General features: G+C 37.5%; 1 protein-coding gene across 1 annotated transcript in view; it reads left to right on the top strand.

Moving 5' to 3' along the window:
• The window catches only part of grin2ca (glutamate receptor, ionotropic, N-methyl D-aspartate 2Ca), a 78,634-nt gene that overhangs the window by 50,087 nt on the left and 5,213 nt on the right, over positions 1-23,334 (top strand). Inside the window, exons 6-10 of the mRNA XM_079609551.1 lie at positions 5,368-5,579; positions 15,852-16,020; positions 18,050-18,203; positions 19,335-19,460; positions 21,634-21,863. Of these exons, the coding sequence (XP_079465677.1) occupies positions 5,368-5,579; positions 15,852-16,020; positions 18,050-18,203; positions 19,335-19,460; positions 21,634-21,863 (891 nt within the window). The remainder of the gene's footprint in view (positions 1-5,367; positions 5,580-15,851; positions 16,021-18,049; positions 18,204-19,334; positions 19,461-21,633; positions 21,864-23,334) is intronic.

Raw genomic sequence — 23,334 nt, forward strand, 5'->3', positions numbered from 1 at the left:
TCTACTGCCTGAGAAATGTCTTATGTATATGTATATATTTGTTTTAATTCACAATTTAGCACATATTACACACACAGCACAACAACATCACATAAAACACTAGGGACAATAGCAGTTAATATATCGACAAGACCATAAAAAAAAAATATAAAAAAATATACATTGCCACAGTCTGTGGGTTATCCATTATTCAGTTTGAGTTTATCATTTTATAGTCTTTATATAATTCAGTATTAAGGACCATGTGGATTGGAACTCTTTACAGCCATTTACTTTCTTCAATGGGCAACAAGTCTATTATCTGCTCCAGGGAGATACATGTAGTAAGTATACAATTTTTAGCAAAATGCGAAATCATTGTGAAGACACATTTTCTTGTATGGGGAAACTTATTTTCCATATCATAATTCAACAAATATTGAAATGTCTTATATTTAATCAATACATACAATTAGAATGATAAGACTCTTAATACGACTCTATAGCGGTTACCCATCAAATGAAAAATCACTAACAAGAAAATTAATTTTTGCACTGCAGTGGTGACACAGAAGTTGCATCTGAATTGGTACAATTACAACTGCATAAATAATGTTGGGATTAATGATTTAAAAAACTTTTTTGTTCATTTTTTAACATTTGTATAAAATCAGCACATTTTCAATCGACATTTTCAATTTTCAAAACAGCTCACTTGTTCTTTTGATATTGCTTATAAAAGTACTTGTATGAGATCTTGATTTTTCTATTATAGCATATGATAAAATATCATGTTATAATATAAAATTCAATATCTCATACAAGTGCTTTTTTTGCAATCATATCTTGAATTTAAACGTCAAATAAGAAATAGGTTATTGATTGCATTTGCAATCACATTAATGGTGTCAACAAATGAATCAGACAATGCACCGGCACTATATAGATATCCTCGCAGTTGTGTTCTTGACCAGTCTTCGAAATTAAATCCTGGATCTTCTTAGTCTGAAACCGAGACAAGACCAAGACCTTCAAAGAGCGGTCTAACGTCCAGTGACCGATGCACCTGCAAATTTAGGTATTGACTCTTTAGTTTTCAGAGTTCCACAAAAAATAAAGTTTGATGATCGACACTGTAAAAATGAACACTATGATGATAACTGACACTGTAATAGGTAGCACTATGATCACCTATACTGTAACTAGCACTACAGCCAACTCTGATAACAGACACAATGATAAACAGCATTATGATAACTGACACTATCATAACACGATTATAATCAATACTATGATTACTAGCTGTATAAACAGCTTTACAGTTACTAACAGTACGATAACCAGCGCTATGATAACTGACACTATATTAACACCTTTATGATTACTACCAGTATGATTATCAGCAATATGATAACTGACACTTTCATAACTAGCACTGTGATAATCGATACAATGATAACTAGCGGGACTAATGACTCTTTGATTACTAGCCTAGCGCTATGATAATCAGCACTATTATAATTTACACTATGATAACTAGCACTGTGATAATTGATACTGTGATAGCTAGCAGTATAAACAACTTTATGATTACTAGCACTATGATAACCAACGCTATCATAACTAGCACTGTAATAATTGATACTATCTATGATAACTACAGTAGCAGTATAAACAACCTTATGATTACTAGCACTATGATAACCAACGCCATCATAACTAGCACTGTGATAATTAATACTATGATAAGTATAAACAACCTTATGAGTACTAGCTGTATGATAACCAGCAATATGATAAGTGACACTTTCATAACCAGCACCATGATTATTGACACTGTTATAAGTAGAACTGTGACAGCTGACATACTGCCATAATTAGTAGTATCTTACAGTACACTATGATAAACAACAGTATGATTACCAACACAATGATAACTAGCACTACAACCAACTCTATCATCACTGATAGCAATGATCATGGTAATGTTGCACTTCCTGTGTAATCTGGTTTCCGATCGCATCACAGCACAGAGACAGCGCTCATAAAGATAATTAACGATATTCGCTTAAATACTGATACAGGCAAATTATCAGTGCTGGTACTACTCGACCACAGTGCCGCTTTTGACACTGTCGATCACAACATACTTCTTGACAGGCTGGAAAACTGGGTGGGGCTTTCTGGGATAGTCCTAAAATGGTTCAGGTCATACTTAGAAGCGAGAGGTTATTATGTGAGTATAGGAGACCATAAGTCTGAGTGGACATCCATGACATGCGGAGTTCCTCAAGGCTCAATACTTGCGCCACTCCTATTCAACCTGTACATGCTTCCAATGAGCCAAATAATGAGAAAGAACCAAATCTCTTACCACAGCTATGCAGACGACACACAGATCTACTTAGCCCTATCGCCTAACGATTACAGCCCCATTGACTCCCTGTTCCAATGCATTGATGAAGTAAACAGCTGGATGTGCCAAAACTTTCTTCAGTTAAACAAAGACAAAACTGAAGTCATTGTGTTTGGAAACAAAGATGAAGTTCTCAAGGTGAATGCATACCTTCACTCTAGAGGTCAAACAACTAAAAATCAAGTCAGGAATATTGATGTGTCTCTAGAGTCAGACCTTAGCTTCAGTAGTTATGTCAAAGCAATAACTAAATCAGCATACTATCATCTAAAAAATATTGCAAGAATTAGATGCTTTGTTTCCAGTCAGGACTTAGAAAAACTTGTGCATGCTTTCATCACCAGCAGGGTGGATTATTGTAATGGACTCCTTACTGGCCTTCCCAAAAAGACCATAAGACAGTTGCAGCTCGTACAGAACGCTGCCGCCAGGATCCTGAGCAGAACCAGAAAATTTGATCACATCACACCAGTCCTCAGGTCTTTACACTGGCTTCCAGTCACATTTAGGATTGATTTTAAAGTATTATTACTGGTATATAAATCATTCAATGGCCTAGGACCTCAATACATTGCAGATATGCTCACTGAATATAAACCCAACAGATCACTCAGATCATTAGGATCACATCAACTTGAAATACCAAGGGTTCACTCAAAGCAAGGAGAGTCCACTTTTAGCTATTATGCCAGCCGCAGCTGGAACCAGCTTCCAGAAGAGATCAGGTGTGCTCCTACAGTAGCCACATTCAAATCCAGACTCAAAACACTTCTGTTTAGCTTTGCATTTACTGAATGAGCATTGTAGAACAGTATTTGAATGACGATATTAAATTTTTCGTCTGAGAAAGAACTAAGAATGTGAATGCAGGGCTAAGGAAAGTGAAAAGAATGTGCAAGTAAATGAAAGAGAAAAGAAAGTTGATAGATGGAAGTCGTAAGAAGATTGAAAGAGAAAAAAAGTTGATAGATGTAAGTCGTAAGAAGATTAAAAGAGAAAAGAAAGTTGATAGATGGAAGTCGTAAGAAGATTGAAAGAGAAAAGAAAGTTGATAGATGGTAAGAAGATTGAAAGAGAAAAGAAAGTTGATAGATGGTAAGAAGATTGAAAGAGAAAAGAAAGTTGATAGATGGAAGTCGTAAGAAGATTGAAAGAGAAAAGAAAGTTGATACATGTAAGTCGTAAGAAGATCCTTTTAAAAGAAAGATACCGGTTGATGTAATTTATGTCCGACTGTTTGCACTGTATTTTATTATTTTATTTTCCAAACTGTGATTCAGGAAGATTTTATTAATTTTTAAGGCTGTCTGATTGGAAGAGATTTTGAAGGGGAACGGGAGAGCTTCACTCCGACGAGGCGAGTGAAGATTAGCTATACTATGGAGAGTATAGAGGTTCTCTGTTTGTTTAAAACAGCAAAAGTGAAACGTGCTCTGTGGGGGCCCCATTGGGCAATACTGGTGTAAGACACCACCCCAGCAGAGGACGTCCCTCGATTGTAGGTCCAGTGGCACCGCAAACCTGCTCAATCACTTCCATCTCAAATAGGGGTGATTATTAATTATCAGGGCTGTCTGATTGGAAGAGATTTTGAAGGGGAACGGGAGAGCTTCACTCCGACGAGGCGAGTGAAGATTATCTATACTACGGAGAGTATAGAGGTTCGCTGTTTGTTTAAAACAGCAAAAGTGAAACGTGCTCTGGGACACCACCCCAGCAGAGGACGTCCCTGGATTGTAGGTCCAGCGGCACCGCAAACCTGCTCAATCACTTCCATCTCAGATAGGGTTTTAATTATTCTTATTTCTTTTGATTATTTTAATTTCTTCTATGTAAAGCACTTTGAATTACCACTGCTTAGCTTTGCATTTACTGAATGAGCACTGGGCCACTGTTCGTCCGACTGTTTGCACTGTATTTTATTTTCTAAACTGTTTTAATTATTCTTATTTCTTTTATTATTTATGTAATTATTTCAATTTCTTCTATGTAAAGCACTTTGAATTACCACTGTGTATGAAATGTGCTATATAAATAAACTTGCCTTGCCTTGCCTTGCCTAATGACATATATTTCAGTAGATTGTGATCTGTCTCACTGAAGGGCAGAATTAATTATTGTAATTTATGTATTGTTGACCTGTGATCTGTGGTATTCTGTGAATCTGTGATATTAGGACTATCTTGATCATAAGAAACCCAAAGAACTTTACATTATTTAATGGTTATTTGTGGGCATACGTATCTGAGTTAGCACGGCATAGGTATTAGTCAGAAACATAAGCGCACGGGTGATTCCAGCCAGGGACCGATTTCGCACCGGATGATTAAGTGTGGACAGTCTCTTGCTTAATAAAAAACAGTAATTAGTTTCACGATGTGGCTTTGTGTTTTCCCTGAGCTGTGGTCTATATGTTGATGAAAGGAGCTAGCCAATATATTACAATTTGTCTATATTGCTAAGCACCATAAAATCTAATGAATATAATTATCACACAAAGATTACTTGCATCCAAACTAATAAAGCGTAACCGGCAGAGAGTGCTTGCTCAGAGATTTGCATCGGCTTGAAGTCATTTAAATACAGCATTGCTTTCATTTCCTTGATTAGGTTGACATAGAAGTTTTCAAATAGTATATGGCATTTTTCTCACGAGTCTTGTCTTTGCTCTAACAGGACTAACAATGATGTGTGTTAAACCCATTCAAGAGGAAATTAACCAAAGCCTCTACTTCTGCCCAGTGAATACATAACAACCCAAGTGTAAACACAGCAAATAGAGAAAGATGAAGATAAATAAAATCCTTTATTTGTTGTATTCAGATACTTAGAATGACATCAAATGTTGTGTTTCTGGCTTTGTTTTATGAGTGTAAACTGTTTATTAGTAAAATGATTAAATTCCACAGCTTAAAGCTGGAAGGATGTGTCATAATCTCGAACACTTTAAAACCCGTCTCTCTTTTTAACAGGTGGGGAATTATGAGTATGGGATCCTGCAGACGAGGTACCCTGTCTGGCCCCGTTATGGGACCTTCCTGGAGCCTGTGTCTGACAACCGTCACTTGACAGTCGCCACACTGGAGGAAAGGCCTTTTGTGATCGTAGAAGCTGTGGATCCTGTCACTGGCACCTGCCTCAGTAACACCGTCCCCTGTAGACGGCAGTCGAACAAGACAGAAACGTAAGTAACTGTGTTTTGGTCTTCACAATGCTAAAAGGGATAGTTCACCCAAAAATTTAAATTCAGCCATCATTTACTCACCTTCGTGTCGTTCCAAACCTGTATGACTTTCTTTCTTTTGTGCAACAAAAAGAGAACGCTGTGGTCCAAACAACATTGATAAACAGATTTTTTTTTAGAATATCTTTTGAGTAAATGATGACATAATTTAAATTTTTGGGCGAACTAAAAGGCAACTCCAAACAACCTGAACCTATAGGGTATAATGGTGTGTATTAGTGGTTAAAGTTTTGAGCTGCGTACCCAAAGGTTGTAGTTTCAAAGCAAAAAATGAGCCGAGGGGAATTGGGGAGGTGCACTACTAGTCTTAATTTGGTGTTGTTTATGAAAGCTTGTTTCCGCCACGGAATAAAACAATTTAAAATTGCGACTTTTTATCTCACAATTCTTTTCTGACTTTTCTTCTCAATACACTTGCAATTGCGAGTTATAAAGTAAAAAATGCTAGTTATAAAGTCAGAACTGCAAGATAACTGCGCAATTCCAAGAAAAAAAGTCTGAATTTTGAGTTTATATCTCGCAATTTTGACTTTATAACTCGCAGTTGCAAGTTGGTTTGTAAACAAAAAGGTGATTTTCTCAGGTTTTTGTTCAAAATGTTGCTTTTTTAATGAAACTTACCCACATTCAAGTGTTGATAAAAAACGAATGCATGAAGCTAGAATAAAATGTTTTGTTTTAGTTTTTGGTTTGTTTGTTTAAAAGCAGAGGAGGCTCTGTTTTATCATTTCATATGTTTCGTATGTTCATATTTGTTTGTTCAGAAAACTATATATTTTTAGGGCCATGAAAGTTTGGTGAAAATGATCAAATGTTGGTGGTGGCTGAGTGGCAACTTTAAAAAAAAAACGCTGGTGGGGAAAGAGATAATCTTTTTTGTGGAAACCATGATAATTTTTTTTCAGGATTCTTTGATGAATAGAAGTAAAAAAAAAACAGCATTTTTTTATTGAAATCTTTACATTATAAATGTCTTTATTGTCATTTTCGATCAATTTAGCACGAAAGCCCATTTCTGCCACATAACAAAAAAATCATGCTTTGGTAAATCATAATTATGATATACTAAGTCATAAATATGACAAAAGTTTAAATGATGACAAAAATAATTAATACTTTTGACAAAAAGTCATAATTATGAGATAAAAAGTCTAAATTATGTGGGAAAAGCCATACTTATGACTTAAAATGTGATAATTAATAACAATTATGACAGTCAAAATATTTATATCTCATAGTTTGGGCTTTTATGTCATTGTTTTTAATGTCATGACTTTGATTTTGATGTCAGATTTATAACTTTTATCTCATAATTCTGACAGTATATCTTAATTTCCACTTTTTATGTCATAATTATAATTTATCAAAGCATGTTTCCCCCCCTAGTTTGGCAGAAATTGACTTTTTTTTTTTTTTTTTTATAATTTAATGAATCTTTGTGGGATAAAAATATCAAAAAAATATCTTACTGACCCCAACATTTTGACAAGTAGTGTACATTCACCTTGCTGATGAGGGAATTACCCAGAAGCCTCTTCAGTATCCTTCTCCAGTCCACAGCTGCAGTGGTCATTCTCAGTCAACAGAGCACAGTAAACTCACAGTGAACAAGCACACTGGAGCACTTTATCAACTAAGGAGGCATGGGCTCGTCTTAACGAATAGACTGGCCTGAGCCTTTATCATATTACTGAACAGAATGAAGGAATGTGACTCTATAACTGTTTTGTTGCTCTTCTGTTGGAAAACACTTCTGGTTCCAGATGGTCAGGTGTTGTTGTTACGAGTGCCAGATTTTTTTATTTTATTTTTACAAATAATGAATTAGATCCCACTTTATATTAGGTGTCTTTACTTTTCTTTATGCACTTATTGTGTACATCCTTTTTTTTACATTGCACTTATTTTTTTAAAATACTTGCATGTAATTATCGCTGTAATTAATTTCTGTAATTACATATATAATTACACTGTTGAGTCTTCCCTTACTTAAACCTTAACCCACCCTTAAACCTAACCATACCACCAAACCTGTCGCTAACCTTACCCATATACCACCTCAATAGCAGCAAAAGTGTTTCTCAATACACTATGAACACAATAAGTACATTGTAGTCGTTAAGGACACCTAATATAAAGTGTGACCAACTGACTGCTTTATAGCTAGCTACCTGAATAATAATGCATCTGGTTTAATGGCACAGACATCTGGAGGAAACCTGAGTACAAATCTTGAGTACCGCCACAGTATAATGTGACCACACTCCACTTGCAATGCGGTTGGGGAGCAACTAAAAGTATTGATGCTACTAACTTAAATTTTTTCGGTATGTTAGGGTAACTTAATTTTTACTTTTTATCGAAAAAATTAAGGCAATTAATCATGCCATAATGGCTTATGTTTACTGATATAGAAACATAACAATATGATAGTTTAATTATATTATATTATATTATTTTGATTATGTTGACTTCTAAAGCCACTTTTTGTGTATTTAAAGCTTTGCCACAAGCATGTATTTTTTTACTGTTCATACTGTTCTTTTTTGTTGTTGCAATTATTGATATATACAGTTATTTGCAATTAACGTAATTAATGTGTCTCAGCATATCGTTTTAAGTTTGTATGTTAATTGACAGCTCTAGTTGCTGCGCATTAGGGTCAGTTGTCTGTTTTCAGTCCTCCACAACCTGCTTGCATTCAGCTCTGGATGAAGATAACCGGATACTCACAGGACTGCGGCTTCACCTCATGAGAACTGAGCGGTAATTAGCAGAGCTGATTAAAGCTGCGCTGGACCTCTCACGCTCTGCCTCCCCTCTCCAAATACACACACACAGCATTGTGGTAGGCCCATTAACATGTTATTTAAGAGGCATTCCCTCAGGGTGTTCTACTCATTACTTTGAGGCCAATTCAGTGCTTCGGAGGGCTCCCGGAAACAGCTGAACGAAACACAAAACAAGTGGATGGGGAAAAGACCCACAAGATAATGTAACAGTGGCCCGCAAAAAAATATTTGGACACTTATGACACACTTGCAGTCCAAGAATGTCCTCAACATTTTTTTGAGGCTACTGTATGTGAACATGAGATGTTGAAATAATGAATCCCGCCAGCTGTTGTGACATGTGAGGAAGGGGTGGGCTGTTTGTGTGCATCTCTGTTGATGCTGTGACTGATGTCAAACAAATAGTTGCCATGGTTTATGGAGATGATAGCATGTGTGTGTGGGTGGGTGTTTAGTGTGACTCATTGCCTCTAATCCCCTTTATGGTGCACACCATTAGTCAAGAGGTTACAGGGAAGGTTAGAGAGCGTAGAGTGTTATTAGAGCGCTCTGCATTTTGCAGCACCATCACACCATTTCTCTCATTCTTTTTCTTTCTTTCTTTCTCTCTTTCATTCTTGCTTCCTGCCCGTCTTTATTAGTTCTGCTTTCTGAGGCAAGATTTGAACAAACGTTTAACCTTGAGTCATAAACTTTTCCCGCACCATCTGCGCTACAGATATGAATGACAATTGAAGCCATTTGTCTTGTTGAGGAGAGGTGTGCTAAGACCAGGATATCACAGAGTTTTGAGCTTGTTTCTTTTCACTTGGGCCAGTAAGTAACATCCAAGTCTCAGCCTCAGACGTACATCCACGGACAGTTAGCTGAACGACCGTCAGAAGCATATGGCACACAAAATTAGAAGCTCTTCAGGAGTTTTGAAGACGTCATCTGATTCTACAGGATTTCCAGGAGACATGTGTGTCATGTTCTTTATTGATCCGCTTTGAAACAAAGCGTGAAGCCAAACCCCCTCATGAAAGAAGAAAGCTGTGGTGTTGGCTACAGTTCTACTGCCTCTGGGTGGTCCTTGGTCAATGAAAGCTGCCATGGAGTCCAGACCTTCTGTCGTCAGTCCTGAAGCTCTGGCTACGTGAGACTGTTCACCTCAGAACACACGATTAACCACCCAGAAAACCCCATCAACACACTAGCAACTATTCTGGGGTGCGTTTCCCGTACAACTACCGGTACGTAACTCGCTGCTTCACTACACTCTAAAAAATGCTGGGTTGTTTCAACCCAATTTTGGGTCAAACATGGACAAACCCAAACGTTGGGTTAAAAATTTAATTTAAAAATGTAACCCAACGTTTAGGTTTGTCCATATTTGACCCAAAATTGGGTTGAAACAACCCAGCATTTTTTAGAGTGAGTACGATGCATCGTTGGAGAAATCAACTAGCTAGTCACGACTGTTTCCCGTGGTCGTTCAACCATCTTGGTTTATGACGTCATGCACGTCATTGAGGAATAACTTCTTTTAATGAAACTGTTTGAGATCGAATTAACGCTAAGGGCCCTATCTTGCATTGCATTGTTTTTCTATGTAAACACTCGCTAGAAGTACGTCAATTGTTGCACTCGTGTCTTGCGTCTGTTGCAGCGTCTTGCGCATGACATGGCATTCTACGCGGCGCTCAAGGTAAAAGAAGTTAACCCTTTAAAAAAGGCATCTCTAGACCTGCGACTCATGTTTTAACCACAAAAACGCATTCTGTGTGATTGGCCCCTTACACTGTTTTGCCGCAATGATAGTTTGACAGGTCTTGCAAATTACCTGGGTCTATGACAGATAGACACATTATTCTGTGTCCAAAATATTCCCAAAACATGGATGTTGAGTCCTTCTTCTGCCCTGAATTCACCTGTTTCTGTGCTTTGTTCCTTATTGTCAGTGGTGTAGTCTACGTGATACGCAGGTATACGCCGTATACCCACTAGGAAATGCCAAGTATTTCCGTATGCCCACTTAAAAAAGCGTGAGGATACGTAACAACTTCGTTTTGTTTCAGAACTTTCACACTTTCATTCATGAATTCACCACGTCTGTGTTTGCGAAGTGACACGGATCGAATCGCGTAATCCACTCACATATGGAACTTACTGTATAAAGAAGAACGTCATGAAATTTGGTCATTTTTTAATGAATTAATCAAATCTCGATATGGACTAGTGTCTGTGAATATTAAAGCTCAAAGAGACTGCAGCTGTTCTACGCGTCTCTGGGATGAGCGCTCAATGTACACACACACTCACTGAAGCGCGCGTGACGCTCGTGGTGTTTTCAGCGCTTCACTGTATGAGGACTTGATGTAGGCTACACATGTGCACTTCATCGCAGAGCTGCTATGAGAGTCACTTCACGAGAATTTCACCATTTCATTTGATAAAACTATCGTCATTCATTCATATCATATACACACAGAAACTGTAATGTCTTTACAACCTTTCAAAATAAATGTTCGGTATAACTTGAAGAAATTAATAACAGAATAACAGAATAATATAAATAACAGAAATATATTACTATTGCACAGTGGAGTATACTTCAAGTAGGCCTGATAATAATAATAGTTTATTAAAACACACTGAAACTCAAATGTCTACAACCCACCAAAATAAAAGTTCGGTCTAACTCAAAGAAATTATGAAAGAAATTGCACAGTAAAATGTAGCTACTTTAAAATAATAATAATAATGAAATCTAAAATTTTATTTTAAAAAGGAATATCAAACAAGTTTTCATACTTGTTTTAATTTAAACAGTAAACTTGCCAAAACAAAAACACCATTTCTAAAAGTAAATATGTATTTGTGCCTATAATTTTTTATCAGCTGATAAAACCTGTGCTTCAGGGACCATATTCATATAACATCTAAGGCTAAATGTAGCTCTTAACTGGCTGAGTTAAGTGGTGATTAACACTAAACAGTAGAAAATCAGTCCAGTCTCCTCAGCTGTAAATGTCATTGGCTGTTAAAGTCTTTTGTTGCTTATAATAAATTGACATGTTGATAACACAAAGGGCCCTATTTTAACGATCTGAAACGCAAGTGTCAAAGAGCAAAGCGCAAGTAACTTTGTGGGCGGATCCCGGCGCTGTTGCTATTTTCCCGGCGGGATAAATGTCTCTTGCGCCTGGCGCAAATGTAAAAGGGGTTGGTCTGAAGTAGCTTCATTATTCATAGGTGTGGTTTGGGCGTAACGTGAAATAAACCAATCAGAGCGTCCTCTCACATTCCCTTTAAGAGCCGGCGCGCTTGTTCCATGGCGGATCGCTATTATAACGGCGGATTTGCCAGCGCACGCTAGGAGCGGTTCACAGCCGAGGAGACCGACGTTCTCGTCAGGGCCGTAAAACACAGAGAACTGACATTGGGGATGATGGGAGAAACCCACCCAAATTAGCTTCGGTTAAACAGGCGTATAATTTGGGTAAATGTGTAGCCTAATCTAGATTTTTTTTTTATCTAGATAGATCTTTTTCACATCTTCACGGACACAACAATGATTTCCCTTGTGTGTTAATATTTTTCCTTGTAATAATGTATGATTTGCAAAAATGAAAACTGCTGCGTCTGTTTATATTAAAGAATCAAAGTGGATGCGCGTTAACGTTATGGCCAAGCACGCGCCCTTAAAATACCATATCACTAACGCGCAACGCGCCACTGTCTTTAGACTGTTTTTTCCCTGGTCAGTGGCGCAATTGCTTTCTAAAACTGGAAAATAGCACCATGGAAGTTTTGCACCGAAACACGCCTCCTCTTTGCGCTGAACCGCCCCCGCGAGCGCAAGTTCATTTCCTAATTTACCGACGTGCGTCTGTGGAGGGAAAAGTCCGCTGTGCGCGGGTGCAAAATAGGAATGATACATGCGTCGGTGTTCAAAGTCAATTGCGCTGGGTGCAAGATAGGGCCCTTAGTCTCATAATGCTCTCAATTACATGTCGTTGCATACTGTATGCATTAGTGAGTGTGGTGGTGCTTATGGGGTGATGGGACCGGTTAGTATGAGGCGCTGGGGGGGAGTACAGTATATGTAATCACAGTATACTCACTACAAAAAAACTAGACTACACCACTGCTTGTTGTGACAGTAAACCCGCTCTTTTCTGTTCTCGCAGGCGTGCTGCATTCATAATCCACACTGAGGGGGCTGGCGAGAAAATCGTTCTTTCTTTGGTTTTGAAATCGCACATGCTCACATCGCGATTTTATGAATTGATGGTTTTATTTTATTTCAATTAATCGCACAGCCCTTGAAGAAACCACCTACCAACGCCCTAGCAACTGTCCAGGACACTCTAGCAAAGTAGCAACAACCCATGACACTATAGCAACCACGTTACAACACCCTAGCTACCACCCATAATACCTTAGGAACCATCCAGAACACCCTACATACCAACGCTCTAGCAAACACCTGCAATGTCCTTGCAGTCACCCACAACAACACTGTGGCAGCAGGTTTTGCATGAGCACTCATATTTTCTTCCAAATCTAACTTTATACTGATTCTTGTATGAATACACACACTCACACATGCTCCCTTTATTGTCCACATTAAACCCCGCTGTTGTTTTCCAGGGTTGTAATTGTTGTTGTGAATCCAGATTGAAGATCTCGGTGAAGGCAGTACTGTTTATTTTTCCTCAGGCATTGTGAAATAAACCATAGCTCTAAAAACACATAATACTCAAGTACAGAAATATTAGCCACTATAACGCTCCTAACGGCACAGATTTAAGTTCAAATCATATGTGGTCGGGAAACATTTTAAAGGTATCGATTGCATTTCTCTGAGCAAGTAACCCTGTTGTTGATGTGCAGAAAAAGGGGTTTGGATGGCTGTTCTACCACACATCTTGCTAATGTGAACTGGATGGACATTTTTTCTACCACTTCAGTAATGCATTAACTGACTCTCTCACTACAACAGCAAGAATGTGCACTTCATATTGATTTCTTGAATTACTTTCTGCTCTTTAGAGAGAGGACAGGAAGGGGACGGGGATGGGGAAATGTAGGAGTCCGACTTAAACTTGTGTCGGCTGCATGAGCATCATAGATCAGAGACTGATTTGCCAAGAAGGACATTTTCTTGGATCAACATCAGGTTGGTCCTGGTATAACATTACTATCAACCAATTTTTTTTTCTCTACATATCAGTTTAGGAAAATATTTTCCTGGCGCAAAAATAGTCACAGTCACTCAGCTCCAGACTTTTCCGAAATTACTTTCAAGTGTTTCACTTGACATATTTTCAAGTGTTTCACCCAAATACAAACCCGTTGGTTTTTAAACCCAACAGTTGGGTTTGTCCATATTTGACCCAAACATGGGTTGAAACAACCCAGCACTTTTTAGAGTGAACTCCCCTTTTTTGCAGCAGCTGTATAATTGTACAACAAATGATTTCAAAAACACATAAATTACTTGATCAGTTGGCAAAAATCTGATTTTAATTCGATTTCAAACCTTTTTACCTTTTAGTTTGTGCTTGTAAAAATGCAATATTGTGGATTTTATGTGTTTTGTTCTGTTCAGATTTTTCTGTGCTAGTCTAAACAAGGTCAAACAGATGGAGACAGAATAATATAACATGACTATGTAAATACCACATGACGTCCGTTTCTATTAGAACAAAGCGTATGTCTGAGCCACAGTGTTATCCTGTATGTACTGTCTCTTTACAGTACCAGCTCTTATCCAACATGAGGCCAGTGATCCTGCAGGCCGTTTCTCTTCCATCTTTATTTGTTTGTGATTAATTTGAGTTGGATTTGTTTTGGCCCGGCTGTTCTTCCATCTGTCACAGCTGCGACAAAACGCGAGGACCCGTCGTGACGGCCACTACCCATCCGCCCACTCACTGCTGACGTCACGCGTCCTCTCGCCACTTCTCGCCATCAATGCTCTCGTAATGCTCCCTTTTTTAGTTCCTTGCCATTTTTAGGTTCCCCTACACTTCCCAGAGGACATCATCTTGCGTTTGCGTGTATTCACTGATGTAGCTTAGAGACTTTAATCATAAAGGATGCTTCATTCAGAATACAGTGTAATTCCCTGTCTGGCCGTAGAAAAGCACACACCGTTATGCCGCTAGACAGTGTGAATGGATTTATTGGAGCAGTCGTTAATCACTTGTGATTGGATGTAAGTTTCGATTCGACATTCATAATCGAGGAAACAGGAAACAGGCCAAGACTGAGGAAACAATGTAATGTTAATGAGGCACAACCATCGCTGAAAGGTTTTTCATTTCAGATATCTACACAGAAATGGCCCTGTTTATATGTATTTGTTGACTGTGGCAAATGGATTGGCACCGAACATAATTACAAAACTAGTTTGAGTAACTAATGACAGAAGCAAATAGATTGAATACAAGACCTTGTTCTTGTATTACGGTTGACCTATTTGAAACTTCTTGCATACTTACAGCTGCACATAAAGAGATAAGACAAGCATGTTTATGGCATGGGTGTAGGGTTGGTCTTTACTATTCAGGGACATTTTAAAATCATTCAAACTATGCAGATGCAACACGTTCAACTTCATTGTGAACTTACCTGTGGTTCCTGAAGAGAGAGTATTTATATAAGTGTGGCAATATAAGCTCAAAAATAAAGATTACAGGACCTCCTGTAACTTAAGTGATGGGTCATGGGTCATGAATTGCCTATTGTGTCATTTAAACCTGCAACTTTTCAATTAGACTCGCAATTTTCTCTTGGCAGATGTAAAAAAAAAAAAACTTAAAAGGTGAAAAAACATCCCATTGACTTACATTGAAGGAGGGACTCTAGGCATTCCTAGAGACATATGTGCCAGTGAAGAACACGAGATATTCACCATTCATTTTAACCAATCAAAAATCGATTTAATTCCGAGAACCTTTCTGATTTTATAATAACTTTTGTGTAATGAATTCATCAAGCGCATCATCGCAGGGGCCGTACTCTTGAAAAACTAACACAAAGTATAAAATAATTATTGAGCAATAATTACATTTGAGGAGTATTTGTTGCATAGAACAGTCATACACCACCCACATTTACAAAAGATGTAAAAAATCGACTTTGTTTTGGTCAGTTCAATGCTATAAACTCTGAAATGTGTTCAATTTATAAACCCTTTTTGTTGACGCTCGAAGAACATAGAGGAAAATGCTCTGTTGCAATAACAGTGATTTGTTATTCATGTGAATACCGGTACTACCATTAAAAAAAATACAGCTCTGGTTTAATGATGTCTGAAACTGAAGAGAGAACTTCCTGCCGTTTTTTTTTTTTTTTTGTCTGTGTGTGTGGTTTGGTATTGTTATCATAGACTTTAATAACTTGCTAAAGTTCTGTTGTTTTCCCACAGGATAGTCGGACACACTGAGCCATACACTAAACTGTGCTGCAAAGGCTTCTGCATCGACATCCTGAAAAAGCTCTCTCGCAACATCAAGTTCTCCTACGACCTCTACCTGGTCACCAACGGCAAACATGGCAAACTGGTACGAGGGATCTGGAACGGTATGATCGGAGAGGTGAGGAAACATGCCAAGGAAAAAAAATGTTTTGACCTCATTATTACACATTACTAGTCTAATTTTGAAAGATGCATTGGTCCTCTACCTCAATGCCACCAATCCCTTATATTTCAGCTCCTCTCCTCCAACAATCTGTTTTGATACCACTTTTTGACATCACATTTAATCTCCAACGCTTTGATACCACTTTCCAATCAATTTCTGATGCATAAAATCAAGTCCTGTACTATATTTTGTTTAATTTTGGGAAATAAAATACTTCATATTGTATATTATAACAGTAAGGAAAATCAGTCACAAATGCCATTTCATATTGCCACAATTTTCGTAGAAATCTATTATCTTGATGCACTTCTTTATTCAGATTCTTTATTGCCATCTCCGTGATTCCAGGAAGAACATTTAACATCCATGGAACATTTCCATTGCACTAAATGTTCTTTATAGTGGAAAAAGGTTCTTTAGATTAGACTTTTAAAATGTTCTTCACACTAAGAGAAAATGGTTCTTTGAAAGGTTCAATGGGGAACCAAAAATGTTTCCTTTATGGCATCGCTGTGAAATCCCTCTTTTGAAACCCTGTGTATGTGGCAGATTCTAACGAAAACTGATTCTACAAGTGGTTTAGCATATTTGATGTCAAGCCAACCAAGAAAACCAAAACCAAATGTTTATGAGAGAAAAACTCTTGACTCCTAAATGGATCTAAAAGCGTGTTCATTTCATGGAACGTGACTGACATTGAAATGACACAATGGAAACATGCAATTTTTGCAAAAACTACCATTTATCACCAAAAAGTTTTTATGCTCGCATGAGGTGGTTTTTCAGGCAATTCGAAAAAGAAATATTTCGCAAAATTGCAATGGAAACAGTTTTTGCGCATTTACAGTCACCTGACATAATGATGGTTTGGTTGGACAGAATAGGCCTACAAAATAATTACACGAATACTGGATTCTAAACCTCAAAGAAATGCCACAACCAGGACCTTGAAGCAGAAATTTGGGAGAAACGCCCAGAAACACCTCATACAGTAGGCTATATGTGCCGCTCACAGTATAGTGTCTTTCCTTACCATTAAAGTCCACATGATATCAAAATTGACCATATTTACTTTGTTTGCCTAAATTGATCGTTTTGTGGTGAACAATTCATCCATGCAAGTCAATCCACACACACAAAAAAATGTGGCTTTGTAATCTTTAATCAAAATCTGAAAATGCCCCTCCCCTCTGGATTGGAGGACCTTCCCTGATGACGTAGGTTTGACAGTTTTGGTGTCTGCTTAACATCCGTAACCACGCCCCTCCAACTGACAGTAGACAGGCTGAATGAAACACCTACTTTTCTAAATCCAATCAGGTGCTAGTTGGAAAAAAAAGCCACGCTCATTTTTCTCGGAAATACGTCACAACACTGAGATAAAGTCGGTTGCAACTTCCGGTTCACGTGGACTTTAATGCTTGGATAACACGCCTCCTTCGATTAATAATAATGGCTAGTGTGGCGGCTGCAATATATAAACCTACCAACATTCGTTGCCATGATTTTTGGAATGACTTCTCGCGAGAGGGAAACACTACGTTTTAGTCGCATAACATCGGTTAATGGAAATGCCGTCATTTCGCAATAGTCTTTTAGCAAAAAGTTTTGCGCATATCTGTAATGGAAACGTGGATGCTCCTGCTTTGTCCTGTTTTTTTTCTGGGGAAACTATTGTGCTCAGTGAGGCATTATGCATGGTGTGGGTTAACCAAAGAAAGAGAGAGAGCCTGTAAATCTCCACACACACACACACACACACACACACACACACACACACACACACACACACACACACACACAGTGATTGTTGGATTAACACAGCCGCAACAAACATGTTTACTGACATGACATTAAAAGAACAGTTCACCCAAAAATGAAGATTATGTCATATAACTTACTGTCTGCTATAGATGTCTAGACACTTCTTAATTAACCTCTATTGCATAATCATTTTATTGTTTTTCATCTTTCTTCTCAGGTATTTTATAAGCGAGCGGACATGGCCATTGGCTCTCTGACCATAAATGAGGAGCGCTCTGAGATCATTGACTTCTCTGTGCCGTTTGTGGAGACTGGCATCAGTGTGATGGTGGCCAGGAGCAATGGAACCGTGTCTCCGTCAGCCTTCTTGGGTAAGAAATACTACCGCAAAACAAACTGAATTAGCACTTTTAATGAACAGTACCCGACTGACATTTCTTGGTGATTTTACAGTATTCAAAATCACAGTACTTACTGTAAACACAGGAAAAACAGCACAGTTGGTCATGTTTTTACAGCTAAAGCAGGTGTAAAATTGGAGCTGTAAATAGTATTATGTGTATTTTATTAAAATTAAGCTAAACTTGACCCTTCGATCCCCCTAACTCAAATAAGCTATACAGGACATCCTATAAGAATCAACAAAGGTTTCCATGAACAGTGTTTTTTTTATTAAAATGTGCTCAAAAAATGGCAAAAATTGGTTGGAGGTTATTCTTACGTGGGCTGGAATGAATTGTGAGATTACAAATAAGATCAACAGCGGCAGGGTTTAAACCTACAACAGTGTTGTTTTATTTATATTTATGTTATATTATACCATTTTTTATATCTTTTTAAAATATTTTTATATTTTCTCTTTTCATTTTAAATTTAGTTCAAGTTTAGTAATTGTGTTATGTGCTTTATAGTTTTTGTTATATTATTATTTAAAATATATATATTTCTATTTAGATTTATTTTTATTTTAGTTTTAGTCATTTTAGTACTTCAACATTTTATTTCTTCTTAAGTTTTTTATGTTTTTCACCTAATATTTCGGTCTATTTTAGCTTTATTTCAGTGAATAAAAACAATGTTAATAGTTTTAGTTTTTTTTCTTGCAGCCCAGTTTTTTAACAACTACATCAGTGTTGGTTCAGGAATCTTATATCCTGTGTTGAAACTATTTCATTTTCACCGGTGTGGTTTGTTTAGCCATCCCGTAAATCCTTTTTGCACATTTTTCCATTATACAGTAAACAATAAACCTCCCCAGAACCCAGAATTCATAGTAAAATACAATTGCATACTGTCATTTCATAAAACAAGTTATAAATATTTACAGTGCAGTCTTGTATGTGAGAGAGTGTTTCTCTTGTTTAATGGGATATGAATCGTGTTGACTTTAATTTGCACCTCATTCGCAGTCCTACTAGAATAAAACACAGTGTCATTTGGGAATGGCGTCCTTTGCTTCATCTGTCTTTGTCTCGTCGTCTCTCTTTCTCTCTCTCTTTCAGAGCCCTACAGCCCAGCGGTGTGGGTGATGATGTTTGTCATGTGTCTTACAGTCGTGGCAGTGACTGTGTTTGTGTTTGAATACTTTAGTCCTGTGGGCTACAACCGCAGCCTGGTCAGTGCCAAAGGTCAGTGTTCACCGCCTCTACTAACACTTCAGGACCCGTGACAGATGTCAGAAACAGTGGCAACCTGAAACTCTGTTCATCAATCATGACAGGTTTGACAGAACATAAGCTAGGAGAAAAGGTAATTCGTGTAATTAGAGGAACATTGTAGTGCTCAGAGACTGTGCTTTCATAGCTCAGGTAAATATTGTGTAATTGAACTGAATCTCATTTGTCCGTCATAAAATTTCGGAGATATAAAAATAGACACAAATGAAATTTACAGTAAGGGCTATAGAATGAATGTGGATTCCTGCTTAGATCAGTTGATTTTGGAAGAGCTTGTTGAGAAATGTTAACAGGTTTGTATTGAGATGTTTTGATGGCAGACTTTGGAATCTGAGCAAAGTTTGAGTTTCTTTAGATGAGATACACATGAGATTATTTAGGCATTTTTCTCAGGAGAGAAAGAGGATCTACGGAGCAGGATACATCAGCAAAAGTCTCTATTTGCTTTCTAATTAATCTCATTGCTTATACTGTACATACAACAAATTTCATTTATGAATGTAAATGACCTTGAAAAGAATAGTACTGTAATGGCAATGACTTTTATTATTCTCCAAGTGAATTATTTAATGGAGTGTCTATTTACACCAAGTACGTACCAATAGCCCATCCTGTTGGCAGAGGCTATTTACATCAACTCCGCCCACCATTGTCGGATTGATCCAGAGAAAATGACAAAAGAAACCCTTCTGATAACAGGAGCAGTGGCGTTGAGAGTTGTGCAGGTGGTGTTAGCTTTTGACGCGATCTGCCTTTTCCAAACTCATTCTTCTCTTTTTTCCATCATATATCTGCTTGGAGAGGTGTTTATTTTAAATAAACATGAAGAAAATATTTGAAAAGTGTAAATAAAGTGCCTAACGTGTATTTAATAGTGGGAATAAAGTGTTTATCGGGTAGGTGTAGAGGGCAGGGACAAGTTAAAGGATTAGTTCACCTCAAAATGAAAATTTCCTGATAATTTATTCACCCCGATGCCATCCAAGATGTTTATGTCTTTCTTTCTTCAGTGGAAAATAAATTAAGTTTTTTGAGGAAAACATTTCAGGATTTTTCTCCACACAATGGACTTCAACCGCAACCAAATTTTTTAAGTCCAAATAAATGCAGTTTCAAAGGGCTTTGAAGTGTTTCAAAAGGCTCTGCACGATCCCAGCTGAGGAATAGGGTCTTATCTAGCGAAACGATATAAAAAAATATATATATACTTTTGAACCACAAATGCTAGTCTTGTACCATCTCTGAGATGCGCTACGTATTACGTCATCACGTTGTAAAGGTCACGAAAAAAGATGTCGGACGATTTTGAAGTTGGAGAAAATTAGATGAATTTTTCGCCCTTCCCTACCTTTTTGAACCGGAGTACACAGACAAATAACTTAGAGAGATGACGTGAACGTGACCTTTTCAACGTGATTACGTAATGCCTGGCGTGTCGCAGACCAGCACAAGACGAACAATTGTGGTTAAAAAGTATATACATTTTTTTTTAATTTTTTTTTTAAATGACAGATTGTTTCGCTAGATAAGACCCTATTCCTCAGCTGGGATCGTGCAGAGCCGTTTGAAGCACTTCAAAACCCTTTGAAACTGCATTGATTTGGACTTCAACAATTTGGTTGCGGTTGAAGTCCATTGTGTGGAGAGAAATCCTGAAATGTTTTCCTCAAAAAACTTAATTTCTTTTCCACTGAAGAAAGAAAGACATAAACATCTTGGATGGCATCGGGGTGAATAAATTATCAGGAAATTTTCATTTTGAGGTGAACTAATCCTTTAATGTCCCAATAATGCAGCTTTCATTTATGATTTTAACGCATATAATCATGTACACTGAATATGTTATTATTGCATACTGTTTTATAATACACCGATGTGCAAATAGTATCTGCCGCCATTTGCACTAAATATAAATAGCATCTAACAACTATTTACACTTAGTGCAAAGAAAATACTGCTATTTTCACGTGGTGTAAATAGCATCTGACCTATTACTGATAAAATATGGCTATTTTCACTTTATATAAATAAAAACCAATAGAAATATTTCTAAATTTAACCCATCAAATTTACAATTAAGAATGGTGGCAAAAACCCTGAAGAAGCTTTGTATTGTGTATCTCAGATCCAGGTGGGCCAACGTTCACCATCGGGAAGTCAGTCTGGCTGTTGTGGGGGATCGTCTTCAACAACTCAGTGCCCATTGAAAACCCCAAAGGCACCACCAGTAAGATCATGGTGCTGGTGTGGGCCTTCTTTGCCGTGATCTTCCTGGCCAGCTACACGGCCAACCTGGCCGCCTTCATGATCCAGGAGCAGTACATCGACACTGTGTCTGGACTGAGTGACAAGAAGGTAAGAGCTGCCGGCGTCTCTCTTAGCCAAAAGGCCATTCCAGAGCGCGAGTTTTAATTAAGGTCATCACTCTGTGGAACTATAAGAGGGATTTGGGCTGAAAATATGTGTGGATATGTACCCTTTTATGATGAAATATTGAGATTGGAGTACTAATCACTAATTTGTGTTATTTTAATAAGACATTTATGGACAGTTTGAAACATTAAAGGGATAGTTCACCCAAAAAAATAAGTTTACTCAGTTGTTCCAAACCAGTAAAATGTCTTTGTTCTGCTGAACACAAAGGAAGATATTTTGAAGAATGTCATGTACTGTGAACTGGTTACTGTGTTCATCAGTACTGATGGCTGGATAAAATAAATGTGGAACATTTTGAAATGTGTGTAATTGAATGTTAATTACATTTTTTGATAAGTTACCTAGTTATCCTAGCTATATAACTGTGTGACACTGTTGGTTTTGTAGGGATACATCAAGGTGAAGTGATTTACGATGATACTGAAAGCTGTTAGAACTGACAAGCTTCAGATGGAAACCGTTAGAGAGCAATTTTGAAGACAAAGTGACACTTTAAGTCACAACACTGTCATTAAAGAGCCACACGAGTTCACTACCAGGGATTTGGACACTGACAGCGAGATGTTTCGCTATGAATTCAGATTCAGGAGTGTGCCTTGGAGGCATTACACAAAGAACAAAACCGACTGAAGGGCAAAATAGCCAGAGGGCAAGAATATCACATACAGATCAGGCTGTTGCTTTGAAACTGCAAACTTTGATAACTAAACATTTTTATTTATTTATATACTACAATGTTGACTTATTTTATTTATATTACCATATTAAAATCATACTTTTATTAGAATAAGAGACAGGGAGAGAGCGAACATTGCTGATCAAAGTTCATATGTGAATAAAAGCCGAAATTCAATCTGTTCATCATATAAAATGATCTCTTCAGAAAAATTGGACTACATCGCTCAATGGATTAGTTTCACGATCTCTTTATGAACTTTTTGAAGTGTCAAAGTTGTAGTTGCGTAGCTGTCAGTGGAGAGTCAGAAATATGTCAGATTTCATTTAAAATATCTTAATTTGTATTTCAAAGATGAACGAAAGTTACTGGTTTGGAAAGATGTGAGGGTAATTGATTACTTTTTATTTAGATTTTGAGTGAACTAACCCTTTAAAGGTGCTATGTGTAGTTTTTCTACTAAAATGAATCCATTTTTTATTGCCTGTGTGTGAAGGGGTTGTAATCTCACAATAAAATGATCCAATTGGCGGGTTTTGCTATTACCTCTGAAAGCAAGTATTCATATTTCTATGTGAAGGCTCCGGGTCGGATTTTACCTGTATGCGCACTCCCGAGCCTCTCGCCTCGTTTACTGACTTTGCACTCAACAGCGACAACACTGCAACTTTATGACATGGAGTCTGCTAATACTAAGAAACAACCTGCTCCCAG

The sequence above is a fragment of the Phoxinus phoxinus genome, assembly GCF_949152265.1.
Source record: "Phoxinus phoxinus genome assembly, chromosome: 1".
Taxonomy (NCBI): domain Eukaryota; kingdom Metazoa; phylum Chordata; class Actinopteri; order Cypriniformes; family Leuciscidae; genus Phoxinus; species Phoxinus phoxinus.